The sequence below is a fragment of the Zeus faber genome, assembly GCF_960531495.2.
Source record: "Zeus faber genome assembly, chromosome: 18".
In the NCBI taxonomy this organism is placed as follows: Eukaryota; Metazoa; Chordata; class Actinopteri; order Zeiformes; family Zeidae; genus Zeus; species Zeus faber.
The window spans coordinates 6,612,659-6,630,564 of NC_137210.1; the positions used below are offsets into that span (position 1 = coordinate 6,612,659).

At 41.9% G+C, this 17,906-nt stretch overlaps 1 protein-coding gene across 1 annotated transcript in view; it reads right to left on the reverse strand.

The window, feature by feature from the left end:
- Positions 1–12,328: 12,328 nt before the first annotated feature.
- LOC307244374 (contactin-associated protein-like 5) overlaps positions 12,329–17,906 on the reverse strand; it is a gene marked incomplete at both ends in the record, with an annotated part of 108,470 nt that continues 102,892 nt past the window's right edge. The window contains 2 exons of the mRNA XM_080019523.1: positions 12,329–12,531; positions 15,305–15,370. Coding sequence (XP_079875649.1) covers positions 12,329–12,531; positions 15,305–15,370 — 269 coding nt within the window. The remainder of the gene's footprint in view (positions 12,532–15,304; positions 15,371–17,906) is intronic.

Sequence of the window (17,906 nt, forward strand, 5' to 3'; positions counted from 1 at the left end):
TGACAGGGAATGCTATCTGTGTTTTTTTTTAATTTTTAATGGGGAAACAGCACTCACAGTGTTTTAAAGCGTAAAATCATTTAAATCCTTGACTGCAACTGCGTATTTCCATAATTAACCTTTTAAAGTCTCCGATGACTTCTGTTGCCATTGTACCATTTGTGTCCTTTCCTCCTAGGAACCACCATGACATCTCCTGCCTGTACGCCCCATCTATTTTATCTGTATTTAATATTGACATAGTTTCCTATTTTTGCCTTTCTATGAGAGAGAGACCTATTTTATTGACCTACAAGGATTGTCAATATCATCAATTATCTAATTGATTTTATGTCAAGAAGTTTGGAGCAACAGTCCTAAACTCAAACCATTTTCATATTTTTTTATTAGCTGTATTTTTTCTTATTCGAAACTGCCAAATAATACTGTATATACGTCTTTTAAAAATAATATAGAAATAGTCATAGAAAAAAAATCTTTGTTATATTCTATATTTTTATGTTCTGTGTTCTGTGCTCTATGTTATTATATATGGTCTATATTCTGAAAACATTGAAACAAGTACAATTGTGTGGATTAATTCACGATTATGATTTGGTACTAGATTTAACAATATATTATAAACCATGTATCAGGCCATATTCAATTGTCCCAGGATGTGGCCACCAGGCCAGGTTTGGGACCCCTTGGTTTAGAATTTACATTGAGTCCTATTCATGCCCAGCAAACTTTCTCAACGATGAAAACACCAATGAAGGATTCTTGTTTCTTGTAACCTATGGTAATGTGTATGTTATGATTGGTAATTAGTGCCTCTTGTATAAAATACATTTGTCTTGCCATTTGCAACATGCCTGAAGAAGGTCCCAGGCAGAAATGTGAAATTTGAAATAATAAATATCGGACGTGCCAACGGTGGCTCCCATCGGCTGATTCGCTGCCTCTACTTATTTGTTTTACTTTATACTTTGTTTGTCTTCTAAAGACTCTAAAGATGACATGTTTCCCACATAACAATGTCACCCCCATAAATCTGTGCATAGCTGTTTCTGGATATATTCATAATTCACGGTCAGGGTTTTAAAGTCAAGGTCACACTGCCCACGACCAAAAGAAGGCATAACATTTTTTTTTTAAAAGAAGGCACCAGCACACTCCTGAAGAGGTTTGCCGCTCCGTCACTCCAGATACGTGACGGAGGTCGTGACAGTTGAAGGCTTCATCGCGGGTTATGATTGAATAGAATGCGTGTGCTGTTCCGGCGGAAAGCAGTGCAAAATAAGCCCGTGCTAAAAACAGCGAGAGTGAGCGATGCCATTCATCACTCTGGAGAGGAAGACAGGGAGGAAGAGGTAAATTAACTTACACGGAGTAGAATGACTCTTGAAGGATCCCAGAAACTATTTTGCAGGCCTTAGTACTTTGGTGACTAAGTAACTAATCACAACCACTCGCGTTACTGTCATTGAGTAGATTAATTGTTGTACCGAGCTAGTATTTTCCAAAAAAATAAATTCTACCAATACTCCAACAACAACTTCCTACGCAGTTACAGTATCTGTCTCGCCACGCCCTAAAAATGGTTTGTGAAAGTATCTTATGCTCAAAATTCAACAAGAGAAGAAGACTAAGTCAACATCATATCAACAGACATATTTCTAGGGTTCACCTCCAATTTCTATTTTAATTTATTTGAATGTGGCTGTTTTAGAATCCTGCTGATTAAAATTTGAGTTTGGCTTGATGCAGGGATTATCTGTTTTAAAAGCTAAATTGTATACTGAATTAATTTTAGTAATGCTTACTTTTAAAGTAATGCCAAGTAGTACAGTAGTTTTCATTCATATTTGCGAATAGAATTTTAAGAATTTTTTAGTATAAGCTACAATATTAGAAATTTTAATACTTGAAATTTTAATCCCACTCATATTAGCTTAGAACACATACACTCGCACTCCAGTCCTACTCTGAACAACACTCCACCAGACCAGGGTCTGCGGGGCAGGAGGGGTGTAAGTGATTCCGGTTCGGCTTGCTTGAAGCACTCGTACACCCACAGCCTGCAATTTTATGTGGTAATTTTCACCGTGTGGCACGGTGGCGCAGTGCATTGCACTACTGCCTCACAGCTGGAAGGTCTTGCGCTATTGGCACCGTGCTCCGGCGGGTTATCTCCCAAATAGGAGCCTTTCTGTGTGGAGTTTGCATGTTCTCCCCATGCTCACATGGGGTTTCCTCCACCTACCATCAGTAAGGACCCCCACCAAAAACATGCACCCATCATCGTCTGACCAGCGATGGACACTTGTTACCAGGTCCCGGGCGCGTCAATGAATGCTGCCAACTGCTCCTGGCTGTCCCCCCGGAGGAAGGACAAGCCAGGATGGGTCAAATGCAGAGGAACCATTTCACCGGCCACCATCCAAAGTATGTGTGTGTGTGTGTGTGTGTGTGTGTGTGTGTGTGTGTGTGTATGCATGCGCATGTGAAAGCTCGGGACTTTCTTGCAGCCGTGGGGTGTCTATGCAGCTGGGGAGCTTGACAGGGGGGCTTCAAGGGCCCTTTCCACTGCTTGAGGCGCCACGACAGAATACTGACCTTATACACCAGAACCAATTGGGATAAGTCCTGTACATTCACTGGTAGACACCTCACACACGCACACCACCAACATCTGCTTTGAACGCACCCCAGCACCCTCATTTACTGCCTCATTTATTGCCATCAACTGTCATTTACTGCTGTGACAGGAAGAGGCCACGTGCCCAATTGCTGTTCCGGTTTTCCTGGACCTGATTAACTCTGTTTTTCAATACATGTCGTCGTCCAATGTTTATGTTTCCGTGTAAATGTTGTTTGGTTCTATGTTTAACTGTCTCACCCGTCGTGAATTTCTCCCTCTTGGAGTAGTGATTAGCTGTTTATAGAACCAAACATGGTAAAATAGTTATCCAAAGAGGGGGATTGGTGGTGGCTCTGTATAACAAAAAACTGTTCTCTTGTCATCCAATAGGTTGTCCACAGCACAGAGTTTTTGCAGAACTTCTTGATGATTTAAGAATGAATATAGAGTTGCATTGCAGATTGAGAACTTGAACTCCTCTTGCAGACTAACTCTGTCCTAGATGCAATAGCAAACAAATACTCTGTGTTGTATGCCCAGCATGCTGACAGCACGGGTTACAAAAAAGACAAAAAAAAAGAAACTTTAATAGTTAATATCTTCACTTCTTCGGATATAAAAACACCATTCTTATGGCAGTAGTTGGAAAGATTTTTTGAAGTACTGTATGTAGTATGGCTCGCTGATGAACATTTGGTTTCAATGTGTTGCATATATAGTTAATTCAATCCCGAGGTGTTTCTTTCAACTAACATATGTTAGTTGTAAATATAAGTTCAAACGAAGCTACAAAGATATTTTTATTATCATAATTGATAGCCACATCGTCATTATGCAAAGCAACAACCAACACTATCAATGTAACGTACCATTTAAATATTTTTTGCTTCTTAGACAGCTTGGAAAACAAGTCAGCTGAAAATCAATTCACACACATTCATTCAAACCTGAGATATTGTAGCTGGAGTATATTGCCCATTTTGCCTCTCTGTAATATACTGGTAAATCGTTTTTTAATCTAGATTCCCTCCTCTGTGGTTTAAAAGTCATATTTTCCATCCCCATGCCTTTTTCAATCGCCGCCGGGCGGCCCTCTTAGCTGCAGGGGATGTGACATCATTTCACATAATGGCGCTCTTACAGTATGTCTGCCCAGTATCATTTTAAACGGTTTGGGTACCCCCATTCTGCGCTGACATTTTAGATAATAATAAATATTGTGTGCGGTGGTGCTAGACATTCTGTTTTTTAATGAAAAACCTCTTACCCATCCGTGGGAGTGGGAGTGCAAAACCGCTGCCCTCAATGATGTTCCTAGAGTGGGTGAATGTTCTGGCCTGCTTATATGTGTGAGCCGACCATACTGTCCTTAATATTCTAAGGTTTTTTTTTCCACATAGCCCCCTAACTAGACCCCCAAATCAGTCCATTTAAGTGGACCAAGAAAAGGTGAACCCCCCCCCTCTCTCTGACTGTCCATAGCCTTGGAAGAGCACTGAAGAGATCCCTTTCTGGTTCACTTCAGCTCGTAAGTGGTCGCAGTCCACTTCCCCTTCACTCTACTTGTTCCTTCTGGGACTGAATCGCTTTGATTTGTGGGTAATTTCTTCTGGAACAGGATGGGAAATCTTGGGGCTTTCATGTCTTGTTGATAATAGAGCTTTGATATGGTCCTCGGCCCATATTTCCAGGAGAGCTGTGGTCGTCTCCGCCTCTGTCAGCATGACCCCTCGCCCAGCCATTTTGTTTCGCCTCGTTTTTCCAAGCTTGCGGTGAGCCTTGAGGGCCAAAAAAGGTGATGCAACAAAAAGCAATTATGATGACTCGGAGCGCTTTGTGTTCACAAATACGTCAAAGCGGACCACCTGCCAAGACAGTCTTAGTTTGGCTTGTTTGGGGGTCTGAGTTCGCTCATTTTGGCTGAATCACACTGCGTGTGTGAAAACACCCCATTATTCACCAATGCTGAAGTCCAATTTCTTCGCTTTGCGATGTATATTTACAGACAAAACACAACTGAAAAACTGCTTCTTCAACTTGCTCCCCGTCAGTTTATTCATCCTTTGTTTTTTTGCTCTCTGGTAAGCATGTTTCTGGATACCTTGGGGTTTTCGAATGTTGTCAACATGTTGTCAGTCTAATTTGTGAAGTCATCATTTGATTCACGCTCGATCCCTTCAGTCGGGGCAGTTGACGAGCCACAACACATCTCTTTGAGTGTCGGGCCGGAAAAGCATGTCTCCGTCAAAATAGTGTTCCCGGTCTGTTGGCTTGACAAATAGCATAGGGGAAAGTTCAGAACCTTCCTTTAAATGCAATCAGGTCGAAGGAGTCTACACTGAATCATGTTTTGTCAGCATGGGAATGGAAAGTAAGTGTAGTGTTAAAATTGTCTTCCCTTGTTCTTCAAGTGAAAATACTCAGTTCAAGGTGAATTTCTCAGTTCCCCTTTGTTTAGCAGATTGTTAGCGTCTTTCATGAGTGCTGGGGGAGATACAGCAAAAGGCAATGTCTTACAATCGTCTCACAATTGAAGCTCAGAATTATTAGCTTATAATGTGTGACAATAACTATTTCCTATAACTATGCTCTTATCTTTAGACCAGTGTTTCCCAATCTGTTCTGCTGCAACAAACTTTTTACAGTGAAATAAAAGCATGGCACGCCACTATCCTGTTAACCACTAGTTAGTGATGCAAGACCTGCGAACAATTCGTTCGTAGCGAACAAATCTTTTCAGTGACTTGGGAACTCCTCAATCTCCTCGACGAGTCTGTCGGGTCTCCAAACTACATTTTGTCACGAAAACACAAGTAAGAAGTGACACCGGAAATGACACGATACCATGCGCGGGACAGGATTATTTATTTTTTATTGTATTCTTGATCACTGGAAAAAAAATACCTGAATAAAAACAGAATTTAAATAACAAACCTATTAAAAACCTGGAGAAGAAAAGAAAGATAGGAGATAGGGATGTTGTGTGTTTCTGGCTGCTGCTCAGGTGCACTCCCGTCTCTCCTTCTCAAGCCCCTCACCCGTCACCCCATGTCTGCTCTCATTTGCTGCAGCTCGTTGCGTCACTCCTGAGTCGATCCGACAGGACCAGATATTAAACCTGCTTGATATCTTGTCGGCATCGGCGTCTGCGCTTGGCGAGCAGTCGGATCGCGTTCTGAGCACTTCACACCACATGCTCGTCGTTCACGGGACCACACCAAAACCTGTCAGGGAGTGGAAGATCAAGCAGAATAATGTAGTCTGAACTTGGTATTAGAGCAGGTATTCTGGCTGTAACAAATGAATTAGATAAATTAGTACAGCTTTGCAATTTTGATGTTGCAACACAAGAGCTAGTTTCCATTTCTCATGTATTTCAAACTTAATTCTAAACATTTTCAAGGCTGTGACAACACACTAGTGTGGCTCAGCATAGTGGTTGAAAAGATCCACTACAGACAAGGATGTCAATGCTTGTGTCTCTTGTTTGGAGAAATTATTTCTTACCTGCACACTGTGTCTCTGTTACCTGAAGATTCCAGCAAATCTTAAGGCTCCGATGGAGGCATTCGAGGAAACTCAAGCTGCGGAATGTTTAACCCGTACAGAGTTGTTCGGTTTAAACAGCTCCATATCCTAGGACTTCCACTTTCTGGTTGATGGACATTTTTAAAGTTAAGAAAAGGATCTTGAAAGGAGAAGAGGAATAAAGGCAGGAATGGTGTCAGATTTGAAAGGTCTGTGAATTAATTAAACTGGGAGTGTGAGGGTGCTTTCTAAATGCCTTTGACTTAATCTGAGCGCACATGGATTGTCAGACTGCCTTCCTTTGATACTTACTTAATTTAAGCACTTGGACAACAATCTGAGAGAGGATCACTTCACTCAAACAAAATCTGGGATACCATCCCAGATTTTAGTTGATTAAATTTTGGCACCGGAGTTGTCAAGTGAAAATAAGCATTGTGTGCACAAATCCCCACATGTTGCTTTTAAAAGTTCATTGCAAACGGTTTCACAGGCTGAGATGGAAAGCAGAACCCCAGATGAAATTTGTAGTTCCTTTATAGAAGCCATATGGAAACCCCTGAGCTGCAAACATAAGAACTGGGCTACGCGGTGGGAATTTCCACCAAGCTTATTTGAGTGATACCTGTGTACTTTAGCTGGGTAATAAACTAACTTTTGCAGACTCGAGAAACAAATTATGGAAATAAATCAATCTGCTGTTAATGCAATTCTTCCGTCTAGAACAAGCAAGTTAAATATTGTCCTCGCATTAATTAAACTGCTTTTCTTTTTGCAAATCTGTAGTTCTGAAAGCTTGGGTTTCAAAGCTGACGTCAGCTCGTCACGTTTCCTTCTTTTGGATCTAAATTAGCAATTAGTAAATGCTAGGCACCATTCTAATTAACATGCCCAAGTGTAATGTGAAACTTTTCTTTTATTAACATAAAAACACCTTTCAGGAATTATTTTACAAAAAGACAATAGTGAGTCTACCCACTTGTTCAAAAAATAAGATGAAAAGAGATAGAAACCAAGTTAATATTGCATGCTAATCCCTTTATCGCTCAAATTCCTCTTTGGAAAAAACTTGCAAGACTTGCATATGTAATTTAAAGGCAGCATTCAGTTTTACAATTGGGAGTGATTACTTTGAAATGGAGTCTGTTAATGATAACAAACCACACAGCAGAATTTGTGATTTGTTATGTAAGGAATAGATTACAATTTCTAGAGAAGTAAGCGTGGATCACTTACTTCTCCAGAAATTGTAATCTTATCACAAAATTAATACAAAAGAAAGCCAAAAACAATAATGTTTCAATGATATTATTATTTCAATGATATTTCAATGATATATTATATTTGATAACGTTAACCAGTCTTCGATTAATTTGAGGTTTAAATCATTAAAACCATCAAAAACTAAAATATTCTAAAGAAGTACATCAAGTTAAAGCATAATGTCTCTCAAAGTTAATTACTTAACTTGCTGTAAGAAAGACAAATGGACAGAACAGTTAAACTCCATGTGTTGGTTTCTGACAGTTTTTCTTCCTTCTTCTCTCAGTGACAATAACGCATCATAAGCAAATTGATTAACCGTGTGTCTTGGAAATGTGAATCTCAGGAACGGGTTGGTGCTTGAAAAACACAACCGCAAACAAAAGTAGCGCCTGAATGCACTTGAGCGTTTGAAGCGCTTGACTGAAAAAAACCTTCATATAAATAATGGATTGATGGCCGAATTAACAAAGAATGCATTGTGGCCGTTGCGCCCGCTATCTGCGACGCCTTAGCGTCCGATTTACAAAATATATAATGTGCTTATGATATGCCAGTGCAAACACGGCCACAAAGGTTTGCTGCTGAGTGCAATTTGACCTTGTTTTGCGTGTGATTTCGGATCCGCAGTGATCCCTGGATTCAAGCACACTATACTTTTAGAATAAAATGTACTTAGTATTTTGAGGTTTTATGTGCTGTGACTATAAAACATTTACATAGTATGAGTAAATCTGTAACAAAACGTACTCTTCCCACACAGTTCATTTATTTCATGAATAAAATGTGTATATATCCTCATTGTCTATATTACGCACAGTGCTTGTTTCAGCCATAAGGGTCAGGGGGACACGCATGGGGCACAGGGACACCAACGCTGGGTTGGGTTCCGGTACAGCTTCAGCGGTTGCACCGTCGGTACTTACGCCACCAGCTCCCTCTTCATTACGTATGGAGAGGGAGGGAGATGGGTGCAAATTGCGGCCCAATTGCTCCACATACGTGCCACCCTTGGGATGGCGCCCTAGGCGGACGCTATAGTATGTCACCTATAGGAAGCGCCGGCCCTGTCCGTGAAAATAATAATAAAGATACTAACAATGTCAAATGTTATTTACAGGTCACTGGAAAGTCTGGGCGTGACACCCCTCATAATCGATCGCGCAGCAGAGCTCCCCAATTTCTTTGTCCCCGCGCAGTTACCACCATCTCTCTGCAGACAGTAATAATTTCACTCGAGCTGTGTGTTTATTAGCGCCGGAATTTGTGAATTGGATGTTTTTTGTAACGAGGCTCATTTGCATGGACAGGGGCCAATTTTGCGCCAATTGTATGCATTATCTTCTTCTTCTTCTTCTTCTTCTTCTTCTTCTTCTTCTTCTTCTTCTTCTTGTTCTTCTTCTTCTTCTTTCAGCTGCTCCCTTTAGGATCACTGCCTCCAATATCTTCTGTTCTGCACATCTACCTCCCTTACACCAACCGCCTGCATGTCCTCCCTCACCACATCCATCAAGCTTCGCTTTGGCCTTCCTCTTTTCCTCTTGCCTGGCAGCTCCACCCTCAGCATCCTTCTCCCAATGTAACTCTCATCTCTCCTACACACGTGTCCAAACCATCTCCATCTCCCCTCTCTCACTTTTCCACCAAACTGTCCAACCTGAGCTGTCCCTCTAATGTACTCGTTCTTAATCCTCCATCCTTGTCACTCCCAATGAAAATCTCAACATCCTCAACCCTGCCACCTCCAATTCAGCCACCTGCCTTCAGTGCCACCGCCTGTAAACCGTACAACATAGCTGGTCTCCGTACCGTCCTGTAGACTTCCCCTGCGCTCTTGCTGGAATCCTTCTGTCACAGATCACTCCGGACACTCTCCTCCACCCACTCCACCCTGCCTCTACTCTCTTCTTAACCTCTCTCCCGCACTCTCCACTGCTTTGGATGCATTATACCTGATTTAAATACGTACAAATAGCACTGGTGCACTGAGACGCTATTGGCGTGGCAGCGTAGTTTGCAGAATTTCACAGTTTGCAGGTGCTTTGTGAATTAGATGCTTGCTTTTTGTGTAAATTGCACAGGTTTAGCAGCCGCAACAGCTGCGCAATCCTTTTGTGAATTTGCCCCTGAGTTTGTGTCAACATTGGAACACCGGCACAGTGTCTCCTGAACCATTGGTGGAATTGCGCGGGTAATCTGCGGGTGTTTACCGGATGGTTACCACGTAGAGCACCAGAGCAAACGGAAAGATAACCTCCAGCTGCCGTGGGCATTGTGAGTGATTATACTATACAGTCTGGTGTGATCTCTCTCTAAAGCTCGCTGAAGGAAACAAGCAAATAATGAAAAATGTAATTTAGGGAGACCACAGCGGCAGGGAGCGGAAATCCATCTGGAACACACATGCTCGCCAGATAATTGCCGTGACACAAAAGTGAAAGTTCTGAAGTGACACAAGCAGTCAGTTTCAAATGAATCGATTTTCGTACTTTTTTGTTGTTATTCTTACTTACTGGCCACATGCAAATTGCTGTTTGGGGTGTATCTGTTCTCTATTTATCCATATTAACAGACAAACCACGCACGAAAGAGTATAAAAAAAAAATAGGACACAATTACCTAAGGGGCTGGAGCAAGTAAAGGCTGACATAATTTGCGCAACGGGGAAGATAACACACTAGTTAAAGAGAATGATTCAAAATAAAAACCCAATTGGAATGTTTTCATTTTTGAATTAGGTGCTTAATTGGATGAACGAATGATTTGGCTATTGGTGATATATTTGACTAACCTTGTCAGGATCAAATGCTGCAGTAAGAGCAATTAATTTACAGGCATAATAACATTTTCCACACCTGGAGCTCTGGCTCAAAGCAATTTAACACCCTGCTTGCAAGATTTAATTAGGCCTGATTCCATTTTGTTCTATGTTTACCGTAACTGGTCTTAAGGGGGGTCAGATTTGCACACTGAAAAATTTGACTTTGTTATGATGTGACGAATTGGTCTGGAATGAGACCATATGATTCAGCTAATCCAAAACACAACAACAGAATTGGCAGTAGATGGATGTCAAACCTAATACATCTCACAGCGCAAAGGAGGAATGATTGAAAATGGAAATGAAAATAAGAGTCTCAATCTTTTTTTTCCAAAAAGAATTTCTTATTTTATTAAACATATATTAATAGTATACTTGTACAATTATAGCCATACAAAACCAGTCCTTTAAATAACCACAATATCAACATGAGTACAAAAAAAGTCTCAGCGTCTTTTAGAGGTTATTTATAACTTGTTGTCAAGGACACTTTAATTGGAAAGAAAACAAGTTTTCAAGACAATACCCTTGTCAATGTCTACTCTTTGCGATTGCGTGTGTCGTTGCGAGCGGTTGTTGAAAGGGAATGCCGTCGACAGAGAGCGTATAGCGAACGCAATGTTTTCTTTTTCACAGTTCTTTTGGACGCTCTCTTCGTGGCGTCTGTAAAGTCCTTTGAACAGCAGGAAACCAAACTGCTCACATTGTCTGCTAGCTCGTAGGGCACGGCTGTACATTGTAAAGTGACTGTATATCATCTGGACGATTTCTGCTACACGGCCGTTGAAAGTTGTGGTGTGGGGCTGGTGTGGTTTAAGCAGCCACCCCTGTCTTCGGTCTAGGTAATTGGGCGCGGGATCAGATTGGCTGCACGGCTGTTGCTCATCAGTGCAATCAACGAACAACAGGTAAAACACCCATCCCCACACACACACACGAGAGAGCCTCTGTCATGACAAGTTTCTACCTGCTCCCAGCTTGTTACATCTTGCCATTCTCTACAATAAATTGGTGTGTTTGCAACATCTCTGCCTGTGTCTTTGTGTGGCAGAGCCCTGAAAACATCACCCGGGTGGTGTGTGGCAGGTGGAAATGCCACAAATGTTTAAGTTATGATCTTTCCATCTACCACCCATCGGCCACTCACTTTTGGCCGAATGAAAACGGCGAAAAATGTGAGTAATGAATGCAGAACGAACACACACACTTTCAAATATAAATCTAAAAGTGGGTGGAAAAATAACACTGAAAAGCAGTTCCTTTTCTGTGCAAGGGGGGGAGGGGAGAAAGACAGCAAATGCTACTGTACAATTTTTCCAAAAAGAAGAAGAAGGATTCTAAAACGGCCCAGAGTCTAAAACGACAGGAGGGCAGATGAAAAGAAAATAACTATCCAGGTCAAACAATACAGATAAGTCCTTTAATGCAGAAATTCAAATTCCTGATCAAGTTCAAATAGACCTTTATGCAGATGACATCTTCCTTTACTTCAACAAAAAAAAATCCTTCCCGTCGCCAAAAGATCTCGGACGTAGCCTTTAGAACTGTGTTTTCAAATATGTACCCGGGAGGGGGGGTCGGTGTTCAGTGATCCTAGATGAATAGAAAATATATTTGGATATGGCCAAATTTGATTTTGATTCAAAAAAGGTTTGGGATCTCTACAGCGCTTAAATGCAATGTAGCGGTCAGGCTCCTTGCAAAGTCGTCTTGACAGCTTTTTTGGGATCGGCCACCTCACCCGGTGTCTCCCCCGTCTCCATTTACGTCTCATCCTTCCATCCCTTCCGGAGAACCAAGAAGAAAGGCGATGCACATATTCTGCCACCATGCTGTGGCCATGAGAGTTCACGGTCCTTCCCCCGCTCCCCTGTCACCAGCATGGGCTAAAACTCTACTTCTACTGAGTATCTACACACGAATGGACTATTTGGGAGATCAAATATTCCACCCCCTGAAACAAAGAGCCCGGGGGTTGGGGTGGGGGTGGGGCCGGGATTTGTCCAGGGGGATGGGGGAGCCAGGCCGGAAACGGAAGAGAGGTAAAGCGATGGCTAGGAAGAGGTCTGCCATGTCTACCGCTGCCCGCTGCGTCATATGTAGTACTCCTTCATGTTGTCCCTGACCGGGTTGTGGAGGTGGAGCTCGGTCCTGTGGGCCGTCTCCAGGCTGTGCTGACGCTCCTTCTCTGTGACGGCAGCGGAGGCGCTGGCCTGTGCGTGCCGGTGCTGGTACAGGAAGCGACTAAACGCGGCAAGCACGCACAGACCGATGAAGACCACCGCCGTCACCACACCTGAGGAAGAGGGAGGGGAGAGTTAGGGTATTCACACCACTGCAAAAATTGTTGAACATTATAGTTTACATAGATTGCAAATTTGAAAATTTTACTTTATATTTACTTTTGCCATGTATTTTGTATATACAATCAAAGGTGTATGGTGGATTAAAGTTTGTATTTAATTTTTTTATAAATTACGTTTCTTACTACAGCGGTACCTCGACTTACGACTAATTCGTAATTCGTTCTATAAGAACGGTCGTATGTTAAAACAGTCGTTTTCCCACATACACCACGCTCACATTTTGCTATGATTTCCTTCTTAGTTTCAATGGGAATCATTGCCTTTTTCTTTTTCCCATCATCCCATCCCATCCCATCATTGTGAAAATAAACAAAATACACAGCACAAACACAGTAAATATGAAAAAATTATCGATAAGCCACGAACTACGTGCACACACGCTGTAGGTCGCTGACTGACTGCTGACTGACTGCTGACTGACTGCTGACTTACTGCTGACTGACTGCTGACTGACTGCTGACTGGCTGCTGACTGACTGCTGACTGACTGCTGACTGGCTGCTGACTGACTGCTGACTGGCCGGCAACGCGCCAACTGCACATTTCCACGCTCGTATCTTGGAGCAATCGTTTGCAAGTCGATACAAATTTTCGCGACTATCGCTACTCGTATCTTGGATTAGTCGTAAGTAGATGCAGTTGTAAGCCGAGGTACCACTGTATTTCTGAATCAGAATCTGTTTATTGGGCCTAGCAAATTTTCATATGCAAGCTATTTGTCAAAATACTTGCTGTGCAGATAGTGCAGATAGGCATAATGTCACGTAAAAAAAAAATAAGGAAAAGGAGGAAGAAAAAAAGGGAATAAAAGGAAGGACACGATAAATGCAGAATAAGGAGTAAGGTTGAAAGATTTACTTGGTATCGAACGAAATTGAAATCGAACGAAATGAGCGTTCGATTTTGAACTTTAAAATCACAAGCAGGTTCACGATTCTCCCTGTATTTTTGTGGATTCTGTTGTCCGACATGGTCGCCGTACTGGGGCGGTCAAGATCCGTTTGCAAACAAATGCAGCGCGCGCTGGGGGGAGTCGGCTGCAGCTCGCCCGGCTCCGAACCGACTTTAAGGAGGTTCGGAGCCGGGAGAGCTTACGGTCGGCTCCGCGGAGGTTGCGCTGCACCGCATCCCTCAGCGCACACTGCACCGCCTACCGGGCACTAGGGCAGGAACCAAATTCCAATAGAGTTTGAATACTGTATTACAAAACAAATAACAATAAAGACCAATATAAGTGTATCCAGTTTGTTGAGAGAGAAATATTGACCAGAATGTCCAGTAATTCCACAGATTTGGCGATGAAAGTGGGAAATAAACCATCACAGACAGAATGTCCTCTGGAGCAGAGGTTCCCTAACCACTGGCTTGTGGACCGTGCCGGGCCACGGGGCAGTTGCCATCGGATCGTGAGAATGCAGGCGGGATTTTTTCAGGAGCAATTTTCAATCTACTCCACAGTGGAGCAGCAGCAAGAAACTTAGTAAATGAAATACATCTTTTTATTAAGTTTTTATTTGCTTTGTTTGGTGAAAAGATCGCTCTGGTCGGAGCTGCAGGCAGTAATTTGCCTTTTACTACCAGCGTTCCCCTGTGGCAAAAATAGCATCTGTATTTTTGCCATTATATTCGCGAGTAACTTAAAAGTTTTGTAAAAAATACCTGGTTGTTTATCATTCAAAAGTCTAGTTTCGCTAAAGCTCTTAACTGTTTAGGTGAACTTATTTATAATTTTCAATGTACAGATAAAAGTTTCTTATTGAGAAACAAGTGTTTTTATTTACAAATCAAGACTCGATAGTCTCACATGGCATAGCCGTCAGTGCTGAAAAAAAAAAGTTTAAATCGAAAATTGAATCGAATTGTGACCTTATAAACAAAAGTCAAATCAAATTGTGGATTTCAAAAATTGTGACATCTCATTACTACACAAGTTATAGTGTTTTGGGTTCTGTGTTTCTCTACTCTTCTTACTATGTTATTACTTGTTACTGATTATTACCCACTGCTTCTACTTACTTATTGATACATACACAATAAGTAAGCATTTTATTTCTGATGTGAGACCAGTATATGATAATAAAACGGCTTGAACTTGAAAGTGTCCATCCATCTTTTAACTCAATCATAATTTAGACATTATTTAACACATGTCAACTCTATAGTTGTTTTTATATTTTATACATTTTATAGACGGTTGTAAGAGCCACATTTGTGACACATTCTGCCACGCCTGGCCAAATATGTGATGAATATATATCCACAGTTGTCAAATACGTATTTTACTCAAGTGAGTAGAGGTTAATGGGGGGGAGTAAGCGCTCACTAATTCCACTTTGAACATTTTGTCCATCGAGAGCTCTTTTTTTAAATCTCTTTCCCTCCCCTCAACAATCAATCCATTATCACCGCAGAATAAGATCCTATCCGACTCCGAGTCAATTTACAAGACCTTTTACTTTACACTGCAAAAAACATTGCCCCCCCCTCCCCCCTGCCCCTCCCCCCTGTGTAATTACTTAGGTGGCTGCCCACCAACACCGGCGGTGCCTGAGTTGCGTTGCGTTATCCTGTCTCGTCAGACACACATTATTTTGAGAAAATGTCAGAAGCGGGGAGCGAGAGGCAGCGATAGCCGGGACTCATTTCACAGCAGAGTGACTTTGGCAATTGAGCGCTTTAACAACTCGCGGATCGGAAAACTCACCTCCAATTACCGCCGAGTTGCTTTGTGAAGCATTCCTCAATGGCTCCTTGCCTCTGTTGACTGTCTCTGAGCGATCCGGGCGAGGGGGTGGAATCATAACAGAAGAGCATTGTTTTTTTTTGTTTTTTTTTTTCATATTTTTTGAGCGCGTTGAATTTGCACATAACGCACAAACAAGCAAACAGGCATTGAATGGATGGTTAGTTTAGACGAGCGGCACCATCCGAATTAGCTTCTGATCTAAAAACGATATGCACGTTTGCAGATGACATCATCCTCTAAAGCGTTATGGACATTATCAGGTGTGCATATTACATATAAAGCCACAACAAGATCATTTTCGCTACCAATTTATTTTAATGCATCAATAAGCCTAATGAAACATGAAAAATGTGGTGATTTCTAGGTAATGACGCAAAATATTGCCGGATCGGATTTCCGGAAAAAGTCTGACAGAGGAATTCTTGTGCTGCCACAGACTTAAAGAGCGCCACTTTCTAAGATACAATTACCCACTGCGTTCGCATCAATCTGCATCTCGCAAACAGCTATTTTCCCTCCCCGGAACAACTGCCACATCTCTCGCGCTTTTCTCTTCAAAACAAGCGCACCACCAGAGAATTGAAGTCGCTTTTGGCGACAAGAAAGCGGTCGGGCTCTTGGGAGACTCGCTCTTTATTCTGGGAAATACTACCGCTTTTCCCGACCATAGGCCTGTATGCATACGATGATGCCTTTGCGATCGGCATACTCATCGATACAACGCACATAGAGCTGCCATCAGAACATTTTGATGGCGGTGCCCAGAGGGGTATCCTATGTCCAGTGGGTTTCTTTAAAGCAGGGGACTCAAACTACAGGCCCAAGGCCACATCCGGCCTGGAAGATAATTTAGTGTGGCCACGGTGATAATATATTAATAAATTTGGCTAGCACATCATTTTTTTCAACTAACACAAATATACTTAATGTTTTCAAAATATAAAACATAATTCAATAGATAATAAGAGAGATAGTTCTAACTGGAATATGAAGGAAATCACTAACGTGTGGGAGAGAGCAAAAGATAACAAAACAAAAAAATAGGCCGGTTTTCCCATGAAGATCAACATGGGCCCCCTAGAAGAAGACAACCCGGCCAGTGGCCCCCAGGTCATTTGAGTTTGAGACCACTGCCTTAAAGGGTAGGGTCGCTATTTCGCAACGTCTTCAACGTATAACCAATGTAAATTTGAACATACTATATCACCCTCAGATCTAGGCCGTGTAAGCTTTGCATTATTTAATACAGTACTACATTATCTTCATTAAGGAACCATTGTTGACAAATCTAAAGCAGCGTTGGGAAGACGAGCTCAGCGTTGGCATCGCGGGGGACGTTGGCGATGCCATCGCGGATAGGATAATATATTCATTCTTCTCCAATCTCTGCTCGGAACAGCCTCGCTCAATTCAAAGTTGTATTTCTGCTCCCAGCTACATGGAAATGTGCGCCTGTCACCTTTTTATTATTATTTAAAATAATAAAATCCTCCAAAACAAACTCTTGAATTACTCCCCGAGTCTCATCAGAAATCAAAGACTTCATTTTACACAATCTCAATAAGTAAACACCCACTCATGCACATCTAATTAATGGTGTTATGTACCACCTTAGGTTAGAAAAAAATATATAACGCACAATAAATGGCTCTTCTAAAAACAATTCATAACCCGTGGGGACCATCTGATGCGAGTCAGATGTGTCCCCCCCATGTCATTTGCCCACACAGTGTTGAATTGACCAGATACCCATATCGACCCAAGTCAGCTCTTCAATATTCTAGAGCACGGAACATTCTGGCACCATTTGTCACTTTTACCCAATATCGCTTGACCACCCTGCCAGGCTCCACCTCACTCTTGCTCAGACTCAAATATTAATAGCCAAATAGCCAAATATTAAGTAAGGGACAATTTGCAGCCAGCCGGTCATTATTACAAAATACAGTAACAGCCCTGTCAGGGTGATCAGGGCTTGTATCACTCTAAAGGGGGTTATTCTGAGATAATGCCCGGCTGGCTGCACATTATCCTGCCTGTTACTGGAGAAGCACATACACACTTTTTTTCAGTTCAGATCCAGTTCCGATACATATTCGCTGAATCCGATACCAAAGCTGCTTCAATCAGTGATGGTTTGCCCAACTCCAACTGCCAGCTCCTATTCGTACACACTTTGTAAAATTATGCTTTACAGGTTAATTATATGGCGATTTTGAATTCTTGAGGAGGCAGACCATAGAATGGAATTTGGATCGGCGACGCCAGTACGATATCCGATGAGTGAATGACGTCAGTATCGGCACCAGATACCGATATTGGATCGGAGCCATCTCTACTTACCAAATAAAATAAATACATTGAGACTATTGATTGGAAATTATGATGAAATTATTAATAGGGAGCGTGATAAAAGGGACATGAATCCAGGCAGAGAAGTGGTTGTCATTAATGAGCGCTGATTGCCGCTATCGACCAATCAGAAGTATTTCACAGAGCCGTGTAAGAATAACATTTATCTAGTCATTTTTTTGCTTTTGTTTTATCATTTGTAATTCAT